The sequence below is a fragment of the Orycteropus afer genome, unplaced genomic scaffold, assembly GCF_000298275.1.
Source record: "Orycteropus afer afer isolate SDZICR_OR568_19922 unplaced genomic scaffold, OryAfe1.0 scaffold00019, whole genome shotgun sequence".
NCBI lineage: Eukaryota > Metazoa > Chordata > Mammalia > Tubulidentata > Orycteropodidae > Orycteropus > Orycteropus afer.
The window spans coordinates 6,683,157-6,697,630 of NW_006921606.1; the positions used below are offsets into that span (position 1 = coordinate 6,683,157).

Here is a 14,474-nt window from a genome sequence, read left to right on the forward strand (position 1 = left end):
CTTATGCACAGGGAGATAGCTCAGGGTGCAGAAGAGTATGAAGGGATGGACACTGGGAGGAGGTAACTATGGGGAGGAAGTGGGAGGGGAGCTGCTGTTTTGGTCAATGACATGAGACAAAGTATATGTGAACTGCTGTATGAAAAGTGAATTTACTGTGTAAATCTTTACCCAAATCCTAATAAAAAAAAAAGAAAAAAAAAATCAAAAAAGAAAGAGAAAAGAAGTACTGAGAAGTTTTTAAGATTTCATGTTGGATCTCTGGTGGTAAGATGTTGGCTGATTTTAAATCTTGTCACAAAAGAATGGTCTATGGAAAGAGCTCAATGTGCTAAGCACAGGAGCATGCCTAATGGTAGAGGCTTTCCAAGCCTGAGGAACAAACTTTTCTCCTTTTGCCTTTTTCTTACAGGTATCATCACAACAAACTTTGGCTATGGAGACATTTGGCATGGTTTCTACCTTTTCCCCTCATATCTTCCCTAAAAAGGAGTATTTTTTCTAAATTTATTTGGCATTGAGAACACACAGTTGACAGCAAAACTGTTTTAGGATAATTTTAATGTCCCTTTTTATTCCAAGGGTTTTGCCCAATTTCTCAAAGCTTAGTAGCTTGTAAATAAAGTTTAAAAGTTTTAGCTCCATGTAGAACCACATTTTACAATATGTAATAGAATCTAAAATAAAAATATTTTTCTGAGAAATGTTTTTATTTAATTTAGTACAAAAAAGAGAAAAACAACCAATTGTATTGGTGTCAACTCCAACTCATGGTGACCTCATGTGTGCAGAATAGAACTATACTAAAACTCACTGCCGTTGAGTCATATCCGACTCACAGTGACCCCTCCTTGGCTTTCCGAGGTGGTATCACTACAGAAGTAGATTGCCCAACATTCTTTCTAAGGAGTGGCTGGTGGGTTTGAACCGCCAGCCTTCTGATTAGCAGTCAAATGCCTTAGGCACTACGCCACCAGAGCTCCTAGGAATAGAACTACATTCCATAGTTTTCAAAGATTTCAAACTTGTTACTTTTAGAGTTTATTTCTTCTGAGGTGCCTCTTGTTGTTGTTATGTGTTGTCCAGCGGGACCCAACTCATAGTGACTCCTCCTTGGGTTTCCAAGGCAGTATTACTATGGAAGTAGATTGTCCAACCCTCCTTCCAAGGAGTGGCTGGTGGGTTTGAACCACCAGCCTTCTGGTTAGCAGTCAAGTGCCTTAGGCACTACATTACCAGGTGCCTCTTGTTGTTGCTGTTGTTGTGTGCCGTCGAGTGGGCCCAACTCATAGCGACCCCTCCTTGGGTTTCCAAGGCAGTATCACACAGAAGTAGGATTGCCCAACCTTCCTTCTGAGGAGTGGCTGGTGGGTTTGAACCACCAGCCTTCTGGTTAGCAGTCAAGTGTCTTAGGCACTATGCTACCAGAGCTCCTAGGTGCCTCTTAGTGGTTTCAAATTACCAAGTTTTCAGTTAGTACCTGGGCACCTAACAATTTGCACCACCTAGGGAGCAATTTAGTATACCAACATCACTTTTGTATCTAAATTAAAAATTCTATATGTTATAGATTTTTAATGAAAAACTAGTAAAATAATTCAAGGTCTATAAAGGACATTGAAAGATTAGATTCTGAACATGAGTTTAAGACAGGCAGAAATTTTTTTTCATTTATTCAGTGGTCATCTAGCAAGCAGAGTCTCAAACAGAAAGTTAGATTTTGTCTTCCCAAACTGGGTTTCTTATCACTTGACAATGTACTAGGAAAATAACCAGTAACACTAATGTGCCCAGTACCTCCTTCTTTCCTCTCTGTCTAATCCTTTCTTTGGAAGTATGTAATTTAAAATATTAGACAATAAAATACTATAAGCTCCTTTGAAGCTTGGGTCCATATTTTTCTCACTTTTATATTCCCCACTTCCTTGAGTAAAATGTGGTATTTTGAATAAATACGTATTTGTTAGGGAGATGAAATGATAATTCCCCAAGATAACCCACAAAATAGAGAATGTCTGTTTATATATAATGCTGACCATATGTACTTAGCCTGGGTGACACCAGGGAGGTTGCTCTAGCAGAGCTTTCTTTTTCTAATTCTTTTTTAGTAAGAACTGTAACCTAAGATTTCAAAGGTGGAGCACCTGTGAGCAAGGAGTGGGATTAGCCTCCCTAAAAAAAATCACAACTGGCTGCACCATTACCCATAAGACTATGTTAACAAAGTCTTAAACGGGGTAGTAAGCAACAGTGGAAGCCCGAGTGATGAGAGTGTGGTTCCTTCTCTGTCTTCTGTAGGAATAATGTGATGTGCTCCTTCCTACCTCCACCTTGGACCAAAAAGCACAGAGCTTTCAGAACAGGGTAGGTGGCAAATAGGATACTAAATTTCATTCTAATAAAACAATGGAGAAGGGAAAAAAAAAAAAATTAAGGAGGCAAAAAACCCTATTTGACCATACCTGAATTTCAAGTTTTGGTTACATGTAGTACATATTTCTGCTTTTGTTCATGCTTTTAGCCATTAAGAACAACAGGAATTGCTTTAGTGTTTTTAATTTGGGCTAAAAATCCTTTCTTTTTTGGTACAGTAGTCTCCCCCATCCACGGTTTTGGTTTCCGTGGTTTGAGTTACCCGTAGTCAACCACAGTCCAAAAATATTAAATGGAAAATTCCAGAAATAAACAATTCTTAAGTTTTAAACTGCACACCATCCTGAGTAGCGTGATAAAATCTCACATCATCCTGCTCTGTCCCACCCAGAACATGAATCATCCTTTGTCCAGTGTATCCACATAATACATGCTAACCGCCCATTAGTCTGCTTAGTAGTTGTCTCAGTTATCAGATTGACAGTTGTGGTACTGCATTGCTTGTATTCAAGTAACCCTTATTTTACTTAATAATTATTCTATTTTATTTTTAGTTACTGTTATTAATCTCTTACTGTGCCTAATTTATAAACTTTATCATAGATAGGTATATATGTACAGGAAAAAAACATAGTATATACATAGTTTGGTACTATCCACGGTTTCAGGCATCCACTGGGTGTCTTAGAATGCATCCCCCATAGATAAGGGGGGACTACTATAGACCAAACAACTTTCCAATGATAAAAAGCATTTTTTATAAAATGTAGGTTGATTTATGTGCCAGATGCAAGAATCATTTTTTCTAATTCCTGGTTACTTTTTGTTAGTTACTTGTTAGCACATCTATAGTGAAATGAAGCTCTGTATGGGGAATTTTGCCTTGGTTCTTTGAAAAAAAACAGCTTGAGAGACTTTTACCCTACATCTTAAGGAGTTACATTTGCCCTAGTTTTCTACCATACAGAGTTTGTTACATTTCCTGTGTAAACTGTAAACAACTGGGTTTGATATATTTTGTGTGGTCTGGGCTGCAGCCTGGCCTGTAATTGGTATGCACCTTGCAAGGACAGGTCAATATACTATGTAAATGAAGTGGCTAGACACTATGCAAATGAAGTTACTATACCCTATCATGCAAATGAAGTGTCTGTGGCCTACTGAGAAGGGATTAGTCAGTTTGTGGTCATGGTGGGAGGGCCATGCTTTGAAACTGACAAGAAGTTGTGTATATATGCAACCAATAACAGATTTTTTCAGACAGAAACAGGTAGAAAAGAAGCAAGAAGAAGGAGAGAGAAGAAAGAAAAGAAGCAGAAAGAGATGAAACAAGGAATCTCCTCAGAGAGCTGTAACACTGAAGACACTGAAAGGCCCAGAAGGGGCCTGCAGCAGATTCAATGGTGACAGATAGAAGGACCAAGAGGAGCCTGTCTTGAGGAGGCCAATAGGTGGTTTGTTCTCTGGAGGCTGAGAGAAGGCCTGTACAGCCAAGAAGAGCTGAGAGAACTGGCTGGCAGTGAAGAAGGTAGTCTTTGCCTACAGGCTTCCTGATCCTGATCCCCAAGATGTATCCTGTTGATCCTAATGCCAAATTGTACCCTGTTACTTCCATAATAAACCAGTTAAATGAAGTATGTTTTGTGAGTTCTGTGTGACCCCAGAAGAGATTATCAAACCCAGAAAAGAAGTAGAAAGTGCCATGGTAGGGACAGCTCTCACGTATTAGAATGTTAGAATTGGTAAAACATATGTCTGACCACTGCCTCATGGGAATCAGCTTCAGGCTGTTCCTGGTTGTTCTGGTTACCTAGTGCCTCTCTGACAAGAATATACTACGAATGAGATGGCCTTAACAAACAGGAATTTATTCTTATAATTTGGAGGCTTTAAGTCTAAGTTCAAAGTGCCAGGCTCTAGGGACTAAGTAAAAGCCCCTCAACCTTGGGGACCAGCTCTGCCTCCTGCTCCTGGCCCACTGGAGCTAGACGCTTTTCTTCACTCAGACAACTGCTGGCTGCTGAGGCTGAGAAAACCCAACGTTGACAAGTACAAAGGCACAGTCCCAATGTTACCACACGGCAGGCCATTGACTTAAGTCCATTGTAAGTCCCAAGGTCGGCAGAGCATAGCAGGCTGCTGAGCAATAACAAGGCTACATGCAGGGTCCAAGTGTGCCATAGGCTAGAGACCATGCCCAAAGGCTTCACCTTATATACAGGAAGCAGACCACATACCCAAAGGCAGCTACTCAGCTGCTGGTGGTAGATCCCACCATGGAGTTGATTGCCAGTCTCCTCATGGGGATTAACTACCACCAGCTGCCCAGTCACTCAACCAGGCCCAGCCAAGTTGACACAAAAAACCGAACTACCACACTGGTTATTATGCCCCTGAAGTTAGACAGGTTCTGACACTCCTCCTCCTCCTCTTCCTCCTCTTCCTCCTCTTTCTCCTCCTCCTCCTCCTCCTCTTCTACAGCAACATTCTCTCACAGGAGCTCATAGAGAGTTTCCAGCAAATTCCAGTAGAATCCAGCTTCTCTTCAATATCAAGAATAGTTGGTTTTTCTGCCTCCTCCAATAAAACATCCATTGGTCTTTGTGTTCTTTACCAAGGGTGAGGCACAAAGTATTTGCCAAACAGCCAAATGTGATGATGGAACTCTTCCCAATAATCCTTTATTTACAGGTGGATAGTACATCTACTCATTATAGGTCATATAATTTTACTTAATCAAATTAGAAGAGCTTTTAATGAACATGAGTTTAAATTTGTCTGTAACAAATAATGTTATAGCTTTGATATTGAAAGAAAAAGAAGGCAATATACAAATGTTTATGTGGTACATAATTTTAAAAAATAAAAAAGAATGCAGTTAAGCAATCAGAAGGGAAATCAAAAAACACCTAATAGGAATTCTACTTGCAGATATAACAGAGTAACTGAGAGAAGACACTCCCACCACAATATGATTAGAAAACCAGACAGAAATATATGAAAGAATTGTTTTCAAGTAATAAGCAGGAAACAGTCTCTGGAAAGTGGATGGGGGTTTAATAAACAGCATACTGCAAAGTACAAAAGAAGTTAAAGAACTAGAAAACAGATCAATACATATCATCCAGTCTAAGATCCAGAGGAAAAAAGATTAAAAAAAAAAAAGAGAACAAAGCTTCAATAAAGCTTTGAGTGATCTAACTACTGGGTAAGTAAAGTTGCAGAAAGAGCAAATGTAGGCAAAAAAATACCTGAAGAATGAATGGCAGAAAATGTCCCAATCTGAGAATCTAAAAAATCCTGAGAAGGATAAATATTAAAAATCCTGTATTATGGCACAACACAGACAAACTGCCAGAGATAAAGAGAAAAAAATGTAATGCATAGAACTAAAGGCTTATTTTAAAAGACATATGTACTGGGTAACAATGATACAAATCATAATGGACTTTTCATCAGAAACAATATGAGGCCAGAAGAATCAGCCTTCAGGTGCCAAAAGGGGGCAAGAGTGGGGGGAGGGAGGAAGTCAACTTAGAATTCTGTATCCAGAGAGCATATTCTTTAAAAATGAACATGAAATAAAGACAGTTTCACATAAACAAATACTGAGACAGTTCATTGCTAAAGAACTGTACTACACGAAATACTAAAGACAGTTCTTTAGACTGAAGAGGAATGACTGTTGTTGATCAAGTCAATTCCAATTCATGGCGGCTTCATGTGTATAGAGCAGAACTGGCAGTCAAGTGCTTAACCGTTTATGTCACCCAGGAATTGAAGAAAAATGATACCCAGACAGAAAATGTATGAAGAGCACCAAACAAACAAACTCACTGCTGTCGAGTCGGTTCCGACTCATAGCAACCCCTTCTTGGGTTTCTGAGGTGGTATCTCTATGGAAGTTGATTGTCCAGAAGAGCACAGGAAATGGTAAATATATGATAAATACAAAAGACAACTTTTTATTCTCTTATTATCCTTTAAGGACAAATGACTGTTTTGTAAAAATGACAACATAATATGGAGTCCACAGTACATATAGAAATAAAATACATGGTACAATAGCACAAAAGAAGGAAAGTAAATGGAAGTATATACTATTTTAAAGGTTCTTACATTTTATACAAAGTGGTACAGCAATCTAAACAGACTGCCACAAACTGAGGGTTGGTATTATAAATGATAGAGAAAAGTCAAGAGAATAAATAAAATGGAACACACTAAAATAATCTGAAAGAAGACAGAAAGGAGGTACAGAGGAACCTCCTTTCTTGGTGAGGGTGGTGAGGGTAAGGAAAAGTAGGGAAGGGAGGATTTAATTCCCATTCAAAAATAGAAAGTCACAAGAGACATCATTCTCACTCTAACAGCTAAAACAAGTTGGATAAGCTACATAATCACAGTTTTTAAAACCCATCAGAGACTGGGGACACAAAGAAACTTAAATGAAATCCAAAAATTAACAAGCCCATTTTAAACAGAGGCACTCTCCAGCTGCTATCATCCTTAACTGAAACAGAGGGAGGACAAGGAATCTGCTATAGAGAAGAGTTAAAGAGAAAGAAGATAAACTGTTAAAGAGTTATGTGTGGACTGGCAAACCAGGTTAGAATCCAGAGGAGCCCCTGATAGAAAGACAGAGACTGTACTAACCACTTCCTCCCAACTCCTTCTCACAGGTCCACCAAAAATGGGGCAGGAAAGCTTTCAGCTAAGGAAGTCTGGAGGAATGGGGGCAGAGGAGGGAGTGTTAGGGAAAGGGAGAATAGGAAATGTCAAAGAGTAATCTCCCAGAGGCAATATTCACAGAATAAGGGGAAGCCATGGTCAACCCTCCACAGACAAAGAGAATCATAAAATGGTAAAACCACTTTGAAAATTGTTGGGCAATTTCTAATAAAGTCAAATATACATCTACCCTAGAAACCAGCACTCGGGAGTAGTCTTGAGTATTCACTCAAGAGAAATGAAAACATGTATCTTCTTACACAAGAATGTTTATACTAGCTTTATTTATAATGGCCCAAAGAGGAAATAAATACACATATTATATATTCATACAATGGAATACTACTCTACAATTAAAAAAAGAATGAGTAACTGACACATGCAACAGCATGGAAGCATCTCAAAAACATTATTTTGTATGAAAGACACCAGACACAGAGTATATACTATATGGTTCTATTTATATTAAGTTCAACAACAGATCAAATTAATCTATGGTGATAAAAATCAAAACTGTTTGCCTAGGGCAAGCAGACTGACCAAAAGAGTCATGAGGGAAGTCTCTGGAGTGATGGAAATGTTCTATGTCACATAAGACATCTGTACATAATAGACTGGGCTATTATTATGTAGAAGAGGTTATCAGTCAGATAGCAATGTGTGTTTACTGTCATCAATGGCAACAACAAGGTAGTTCCAATTTTTTTTTTTTTTTTAATTTAACTATAATTAGAAGAGTTTTTCACAAATGTGTCCTCAAACATTTGCTAGGGGGTGGGGGTGGGGGGAAACGATGGAAGTACCTAACTCCTTAACCATTCAAATCATAACATTAAAGATTACCACATAAAGATATATATAAATGAACCAAATAATTAGTAAGGCCTGGTCCACTGTTAAGGAGCTCTGCGAGTGTAGTGGTTATTTGGCTACTAACAAAAGTCAGTGGCTCAAAACCAACAGCTGCTCCATGGAAGAAAAATGAGGCAGTGTGCTTCCATAAAGATTTACAGCCTTGGAAACCCAACAGAGGTCGCTATGAGTCAGAATCGACTTGATGGCAGTGAGTTTGTTTTCTGGTGGTTGTTGTTGAGTCCACTGCTACTCATGGCAGCTGAACGAGAGAAAAATCTATAGCTGGCTCAATCAAAAGTTCTCATTCAAACCACATAGCTATTACTATATATAATTTTACTCAAAACAAGTAAAACCAAATGCCCAAACCCCACTGCCATTGAGTCAGTTTTGACTCATAGCAACCCTTTAGGACAGAGTAGAACTGCTCTATAAAGTTTTAAAGGCTGTAAATCTTTATGGAAGCAGACTACCACATCTGTCTCTCACAGAGCCACTGGTGGGCTCACACTGCTGACCTTTTGGCTAGCAACCAAAACTTTAACTTCTATGCTGCGAGAGCTCCTTTTAAAGCTAAATGCAGACAACAGAAATAAAGCTAGGAAAATAAAATCAGAAATAAATGCCTCAAATCTCTTGTGCAACAAGGTGAGAGATAAATAATACAAAAGTGGTCAGGAAACATATAATATTTACTGGTTATTAGGAAGTCAGGCAATGGTGTTAGAGGTATATCCTTAACCTCTGAGACTACATAATGGAATGAAATGACCACATTCTAAGATCACAAAATGTTCTTACATTACTGGAAAAGAGAATAATAGAATTCACAGAAAAGGTGTAACAGAGAACTGAATTTCTTATACATTCTTTAAAAGAATGTTAAGAGTTTACATATTTTATAAACAGTATTATATATTATATATAATAAATACACTATTATATCCATTCATGCTGATTGCACAAAATATCTTGTGTAAGTTTTATATATGAAAATATTATGAAAACTTAAAGTATGCCTTTACTGGTATATTTCTGAGGCAATATGTAAAAGATAATTTAATTTACTGAATATGTAAATTTGATGAAACTAGGATGATGAAACACCAGTTGAGCCAGAAACTTTAGTATAAAGTTAAGATCATATTCCTATATTGTCTTGAATGTTTTTATATAAACTATAGTTGGAAAAAGAATAACATACTCATTATATAAGATTAAAAATTATTTTTTAAGCAGCGTCACTACTGTAATTGTATCATTTTTGTAAGCAATGTTGGACCTATATACAAATGCAGGTACATAAAGTCTAAAAATGTATCAGTTACTACATTTCTACTAAAATATTTAGAAACTTTTGTACTTGGAAAAATCCTTAAGAGAAAGTATTATTTTTTAAAATCACAAAGAAATATAATAGATTTTTTCATTCACGGATTTAACAAGAACAGCTCATAATATCCTCATATGACTAAAGATTTATGACAGGTAGCAATTTGTAACCTTGAGTCACAAACTTCACTTAGACAAGCTAAAAGACTGGCTGGTGTTCACAAGAGTTACTAAGTAGAAATTATCCCAGATAATTGCCCTATATCTGTTATCTTTCTCTACTCATCCTTGAATACACAGTTACCTTTCATGTAATATCCAAAGCTCAAGTGTTTTTTTTTTTTTTAATCATACATCACCTTGTTTTGTGTGGGAAATGATACATGATACTGGAACTTGCAAACGTGTAGATTCACAAAGTAAGGACTCTGGATGCCCCTCATAAGAAACTCAAATGGTTTAAGGTGTATAGTTGAAGAGAATGCAGGATTTCAGTACTATTTAAAAAAAAAAAAAAAAAAAGAGAGAGAGAGAGAGTTCTGATGGCATAATGGATAAGGCATTTGGCTGCTAACAAGAAGATCAGCAGTTCAAACTGTTGCTCCATAGAAGGAAGATGAGGCAATCTACTTTTATAAAGATTTAGAGCCTTGAAAACCCATTGGGGTTCTCTATGAGCCACAATCAACTTGATGGCAGTTTTTTTTTTTTTTGGATTTTAAAAAAAAGAAAGTGCTGTCAATTTCAACTCATGGTGACTTGTGTCTCAGAGTAGAACTGTGCTCCACAGGTTTTTAGTGGCTCATTTTTCGGAAGTAGATTGCCTGCGTTATTCTTCTGAGATACCTCGGGGTGGACTCAAATCTCCAACCTTTTAATTAGCAGCCAAGTATGTTAACTTTGCACTACCCAGGGACTCCCAGTACTGTTTATGTGTACATCATAATCTAATGGTGTGTTCAGAAGGTAGAACTGATGATTAATTTTAGGACTCAAATTTAAATTCTGCTGCTAAATTCTAACATGACTTTTTATTAAATCAAAGTTAATGTACACCAGTGACTCCACTGGAGTATGAAAGAAAACACTGTATGTATCCCTTTTGATACTAAAATGAGTGCCTTCTGCAAAGCTCACTGAAATTCTCCTACCTTATACTCAAAACTGAATTGTTTTTTTTTTTTTTGGTCCAAATATTTTGGGCACTGATTCTAAGGGGACACTGATTCCAATGCACAATTGTAGTAACAATCGTAGCTCCAAAATATAAATGCCACTTTCTTATGTTTGCAGCAAAATAAAGACTCTTACGTTACATTTTACACACATTCCTCATTTCATCTTCAAACAAACAGGCAATCAAATTCTTACAAATACAAATACATCCACAGCCCAATGCCTGGGCACCCAGTGAGAAACCTGATAAAAATAGATTTGTAATAGACAAAAGACACTCATGTGCTATAGACTATGATTACCTGGAGGTAGGAATTGTAGTTGGTTATTAGCTAATCGAAGATGACGTAAAGCTCTCAGACGACCAATTTCTGGGCAAACAATTTCTAAGGCATTGTCACTAAGATCCAGACACTGGAGTTTTACAAGGGACCCAATGGCTTAAAAAACAAAACAAACAAACATACAAACAGCAAAAACAACATTAATTTGACCCAAGTGTTATGCCAAATACTTAATGCATATATTCCAAGTTAAATTTTTTTTATATTTAACATCCTTGTCTCCACTGCTTACAAGACAGTCAAAACAAAGACTGGACTAAATTTTATTTAAGAGTTAATATTTCTACCTCAAGATGACATATAACTTTAAAAGGAACACAAATAAAAAACATTAAAGAATATAAACAGCTACCTGAATAAATAATTCATGAAACAGTACAACAGGTACCTTACTACAATTTAAATTGAATTTATAAATTTAGAATGTTCCATCTTATTATTTACCTAAAACAATTTATCTAATAATTATTCATATAACCATTATAATGGTTTTCCATATTTAATCATCTTCCTTAACAGGACTTACAAATTAAGAAAACACAGTTCTGAAGCTAATACAAATTAAACACGCTTTGTAATTAAAATTCTCTACTACAAAAACCAAAACAGTTTGAAAGAGACAATTTGTTCTACTTATAAAGTGAAACTTTACTGTCTCTAAACTAAAAACTGGAAGGTCACTTACCTTCTGGAACCACAACTATGTTATTTGAATGAAGGTACCTGGGGAAAAATAAAAGAAAAACAGCTATGAGCATTCAGTACTTTTATTAAATAACCATTGTGCCAAGTTTCACTCAGAAATTCATCAGAAATAAAGGAATAAAAACTTTATTTTACATCCTGCTCTAATGCACTCACACAAAATCCTAACTAACTGATAATTCTTTGAGAATAATATTTTATGTAAAAATTGCAAATATTAAATCTACTTAAGTATTTGCTATTTTAAAAGACTGATCAATAGATAAATTATGAAGTACTTTTTTTAACCTCATAAAACAAATGACTAGTTTTTCTTGTTTGTTTTTAATTATTCAAGTTTTCAAAAATATGCCTATTATACAAAGTAAGATAAACTACTGCGAAAAGGGAGATGCAACCTTTAACTTCTAAAGGATAATCTGAGGGAATAATCAGATTTAAGGTATTTCCAGCCAGCATGCTTACGAATGGGGAAGATTATATAGGGTCTCATGACAGTAGGTTTGGTTTATAGACATACTCAATTGCCAAGGTACAGAATTATTCACAGCAAAAGGTAAGTGGTAAACAAGAAATCCAATTCTTTTAAAAAGAAAAGTTTACTGAGGCTGACAAGTTCAGGCAAGTCTAAGCAAACACCTGCCACAATGAAGTGTCTTTAGCACTCTCTGGCGGGGATCGGATGCAATTGTCATTAACCAACTATTCAGAGTGGAAATCAATGAAGTAACTTGGAGATCATTTAGAAATAATTTTTTAAAATTAATTTAAAAACAAGAAAACTAGATTTTGGTGCACTTCATTTGGAAATCTATAGTTTTATTTATTGAACCTAATCAATGTTCATAAAGTATTTTTTAAATATGAATTTGAAATATTTTCTATATTTATTTTTCCAAATGTTATGATATTATTGAACACAGATTCACAAAGTGAAAATTAATAATGTTACAAAGATTATTCAATGCTGAATTAAATCAATTTTATAGCAGGTAATTAACCGGCTGGATCTAACAATTTAACCAAGTACACAGTTCTCTGTATATTTTATTCTTTGCTTTGTGTACAAGAAATGATTTTAAAACCAATACTCTTTAAACATTAATTTTAGGAAGGAATACGTGTGTACTTTATTAGGTGACTCTAAAAATTCTTTGTGACACACACACTTGTATTTGTTACACAAAAGCCAGAGTGCTTAGATACCAGAATAAAGACACTGATCATTGAAAATAATTTTTTAAGCAAAATATTTGCCTATTCTCCCAACTCAAGTTTAACCTATAAAAAAGGACATGAAAACGTCCAAATCAAAATATGAACTAAAGTAACCACTATTATGAATTAAATTTAAAAAGTATATTTTAACACATTATATTATCTACATAATAATGAAGATACAGTATAAAGTTCTATGGAGTGTTTCCAGCCCTCACTTCACATTAGAATCACCCAGGGGCCTTTAAAATATGGATGCCCAAGACTGTCTCATGCCAAGTAATACACCTTTTCTTGAGGAGGAGTGTATTTTAGTTCTTCAGTATTTTTTCTTTTTCAACTCTCTAAGTTATTCTAATGTACAACCAACTAAGACTCATAACTTGTGTAGTGGATTAGACAGCAGGCTCTGGAGTCAGACTGCCTGCATGCCGATACCATGGGAACAGAAGAAAATTACTTAACCCCTTGGTTTCTTAATCTATAAATGAAGATAGGAGTAATTCCTACAACACAAGAATGTTGGATTGTAATGATTAAATGAATTAATAAATGCAAAGTATTTAGAAAAGTGCTTGGCACATAACAAGAGTTTAATCGATGCTTATTGCTATTGTTTTTATAGTTACTACCTTATGAGCATGACTCATTTGTAGTCACAGGCTTACGACTTTTAAGTGTAAGTCATTTCCCTTTACTTAATTTTTCTAATTCAGAATAGTTCAAATGTATTTCAATGATACTAGTTTTTATCAAACTCTTTTACTCAAATAAAGCAGAACTCTCATTAATTGCTGATGAGAATGAAAAATGGTATACTCACTTTGGAAGATGGTTTGGCAGTTTTTTATGCAGTTAAATATAGACTTATCACACAGCCCAGAAATCACACTCCTAAATATTTATACAAGTGATCTGAAAAGTTAGGTCCCCACATACATGAAAATATCTGTATCTAAATGTTTATTGTGGCTTTATTCATAATTGCTCAAAATGAAGGATAACCAAGATGTTCTTCAATAGTGGACTCTGGGGTGTGTGTGTGGTTGGAGGGAACTAGGGCTCATAAACAAGTTCAGCAAAGTTGCAAGACACCATATCAATATAGGAAAAGTAGATGAGGCTGAGCCTGGTTTTGAGTGTCTGAGCAGCTGGTTGTGTTACTCCCATGATGAGACTGGCAATCAATTCCAAGGTGGAATCTACTGGAGCAGCTGAGCAGCTGTTTTAGGGATGTGGTCTGCTTCCAGTATATAAGGAGAAACTTTGGGAATGGTCTGCATTTGGCACTCTTAAATCCTGCATGTAGCCGAGTCGTTATTCAGCATCTGCCATGCTGTGTGCTGATGTTGGGACTCTTAATGGACTTGAGTCAATGGCCAGCCGAGTGGTTTGGTAATATCAGGACTGTGCCTTTTTACTTCTCAACCTTGGGTTTGTCAGCCTCAGCAGCCAGCAGCTGCCTGAGTGAAGAAAGCTGTCAGCTTCAGTAGGCCAAGAACAAGAGGCAACACTGAAGCCCAAAGTTGAGGGGCTGGCTCACACCCTGCTCCTAGAGCCTGGCACTTTGAACTCAGACTTCTAGCCTCCAAAACTGTAAGAGAATAAACTCCCGATTGTTCAAGCTATCCCATTTGTAGTATTTTCTGTTAGAGTGGTACTAGTTAACCAAAAGACAGGAGGTAGCATAAGATCAAGAACTAATGGTACTGAAGGAAGAAGTCCAAGTTGGACGGAAGT

The 14,474-nt window shown here is 36.3% G+C and overlaps 1 protein-coding gene across 1 annotated transcript in view; it reads right to left on the bottom strand.

The window, feature by feature from the left end:
• The window catches only part of LRRC28 (leucine rich repeat containing 28), a 375,800-nt gene that overhangs the window by 276,678 nt on the left and 84,648 nt on the right, over positions 1–14,474 (bottom strand). The window contains exons 3-4 of the mRNA XM_007959947.2: positions 11,497–11,534; positions 10,770–10,907 (exon numbers count right to left, since the gene is read on the bottom strand). Coding sequence (XP_007958138.1) covers positions 10,770–10,907; positions 11,497–11,534 — 176 coding nt within the window. The remainder of the gene's footprint in view (positions 1–10,769; positions 10,908–11,496; positions 11,535–14,474) is intronic.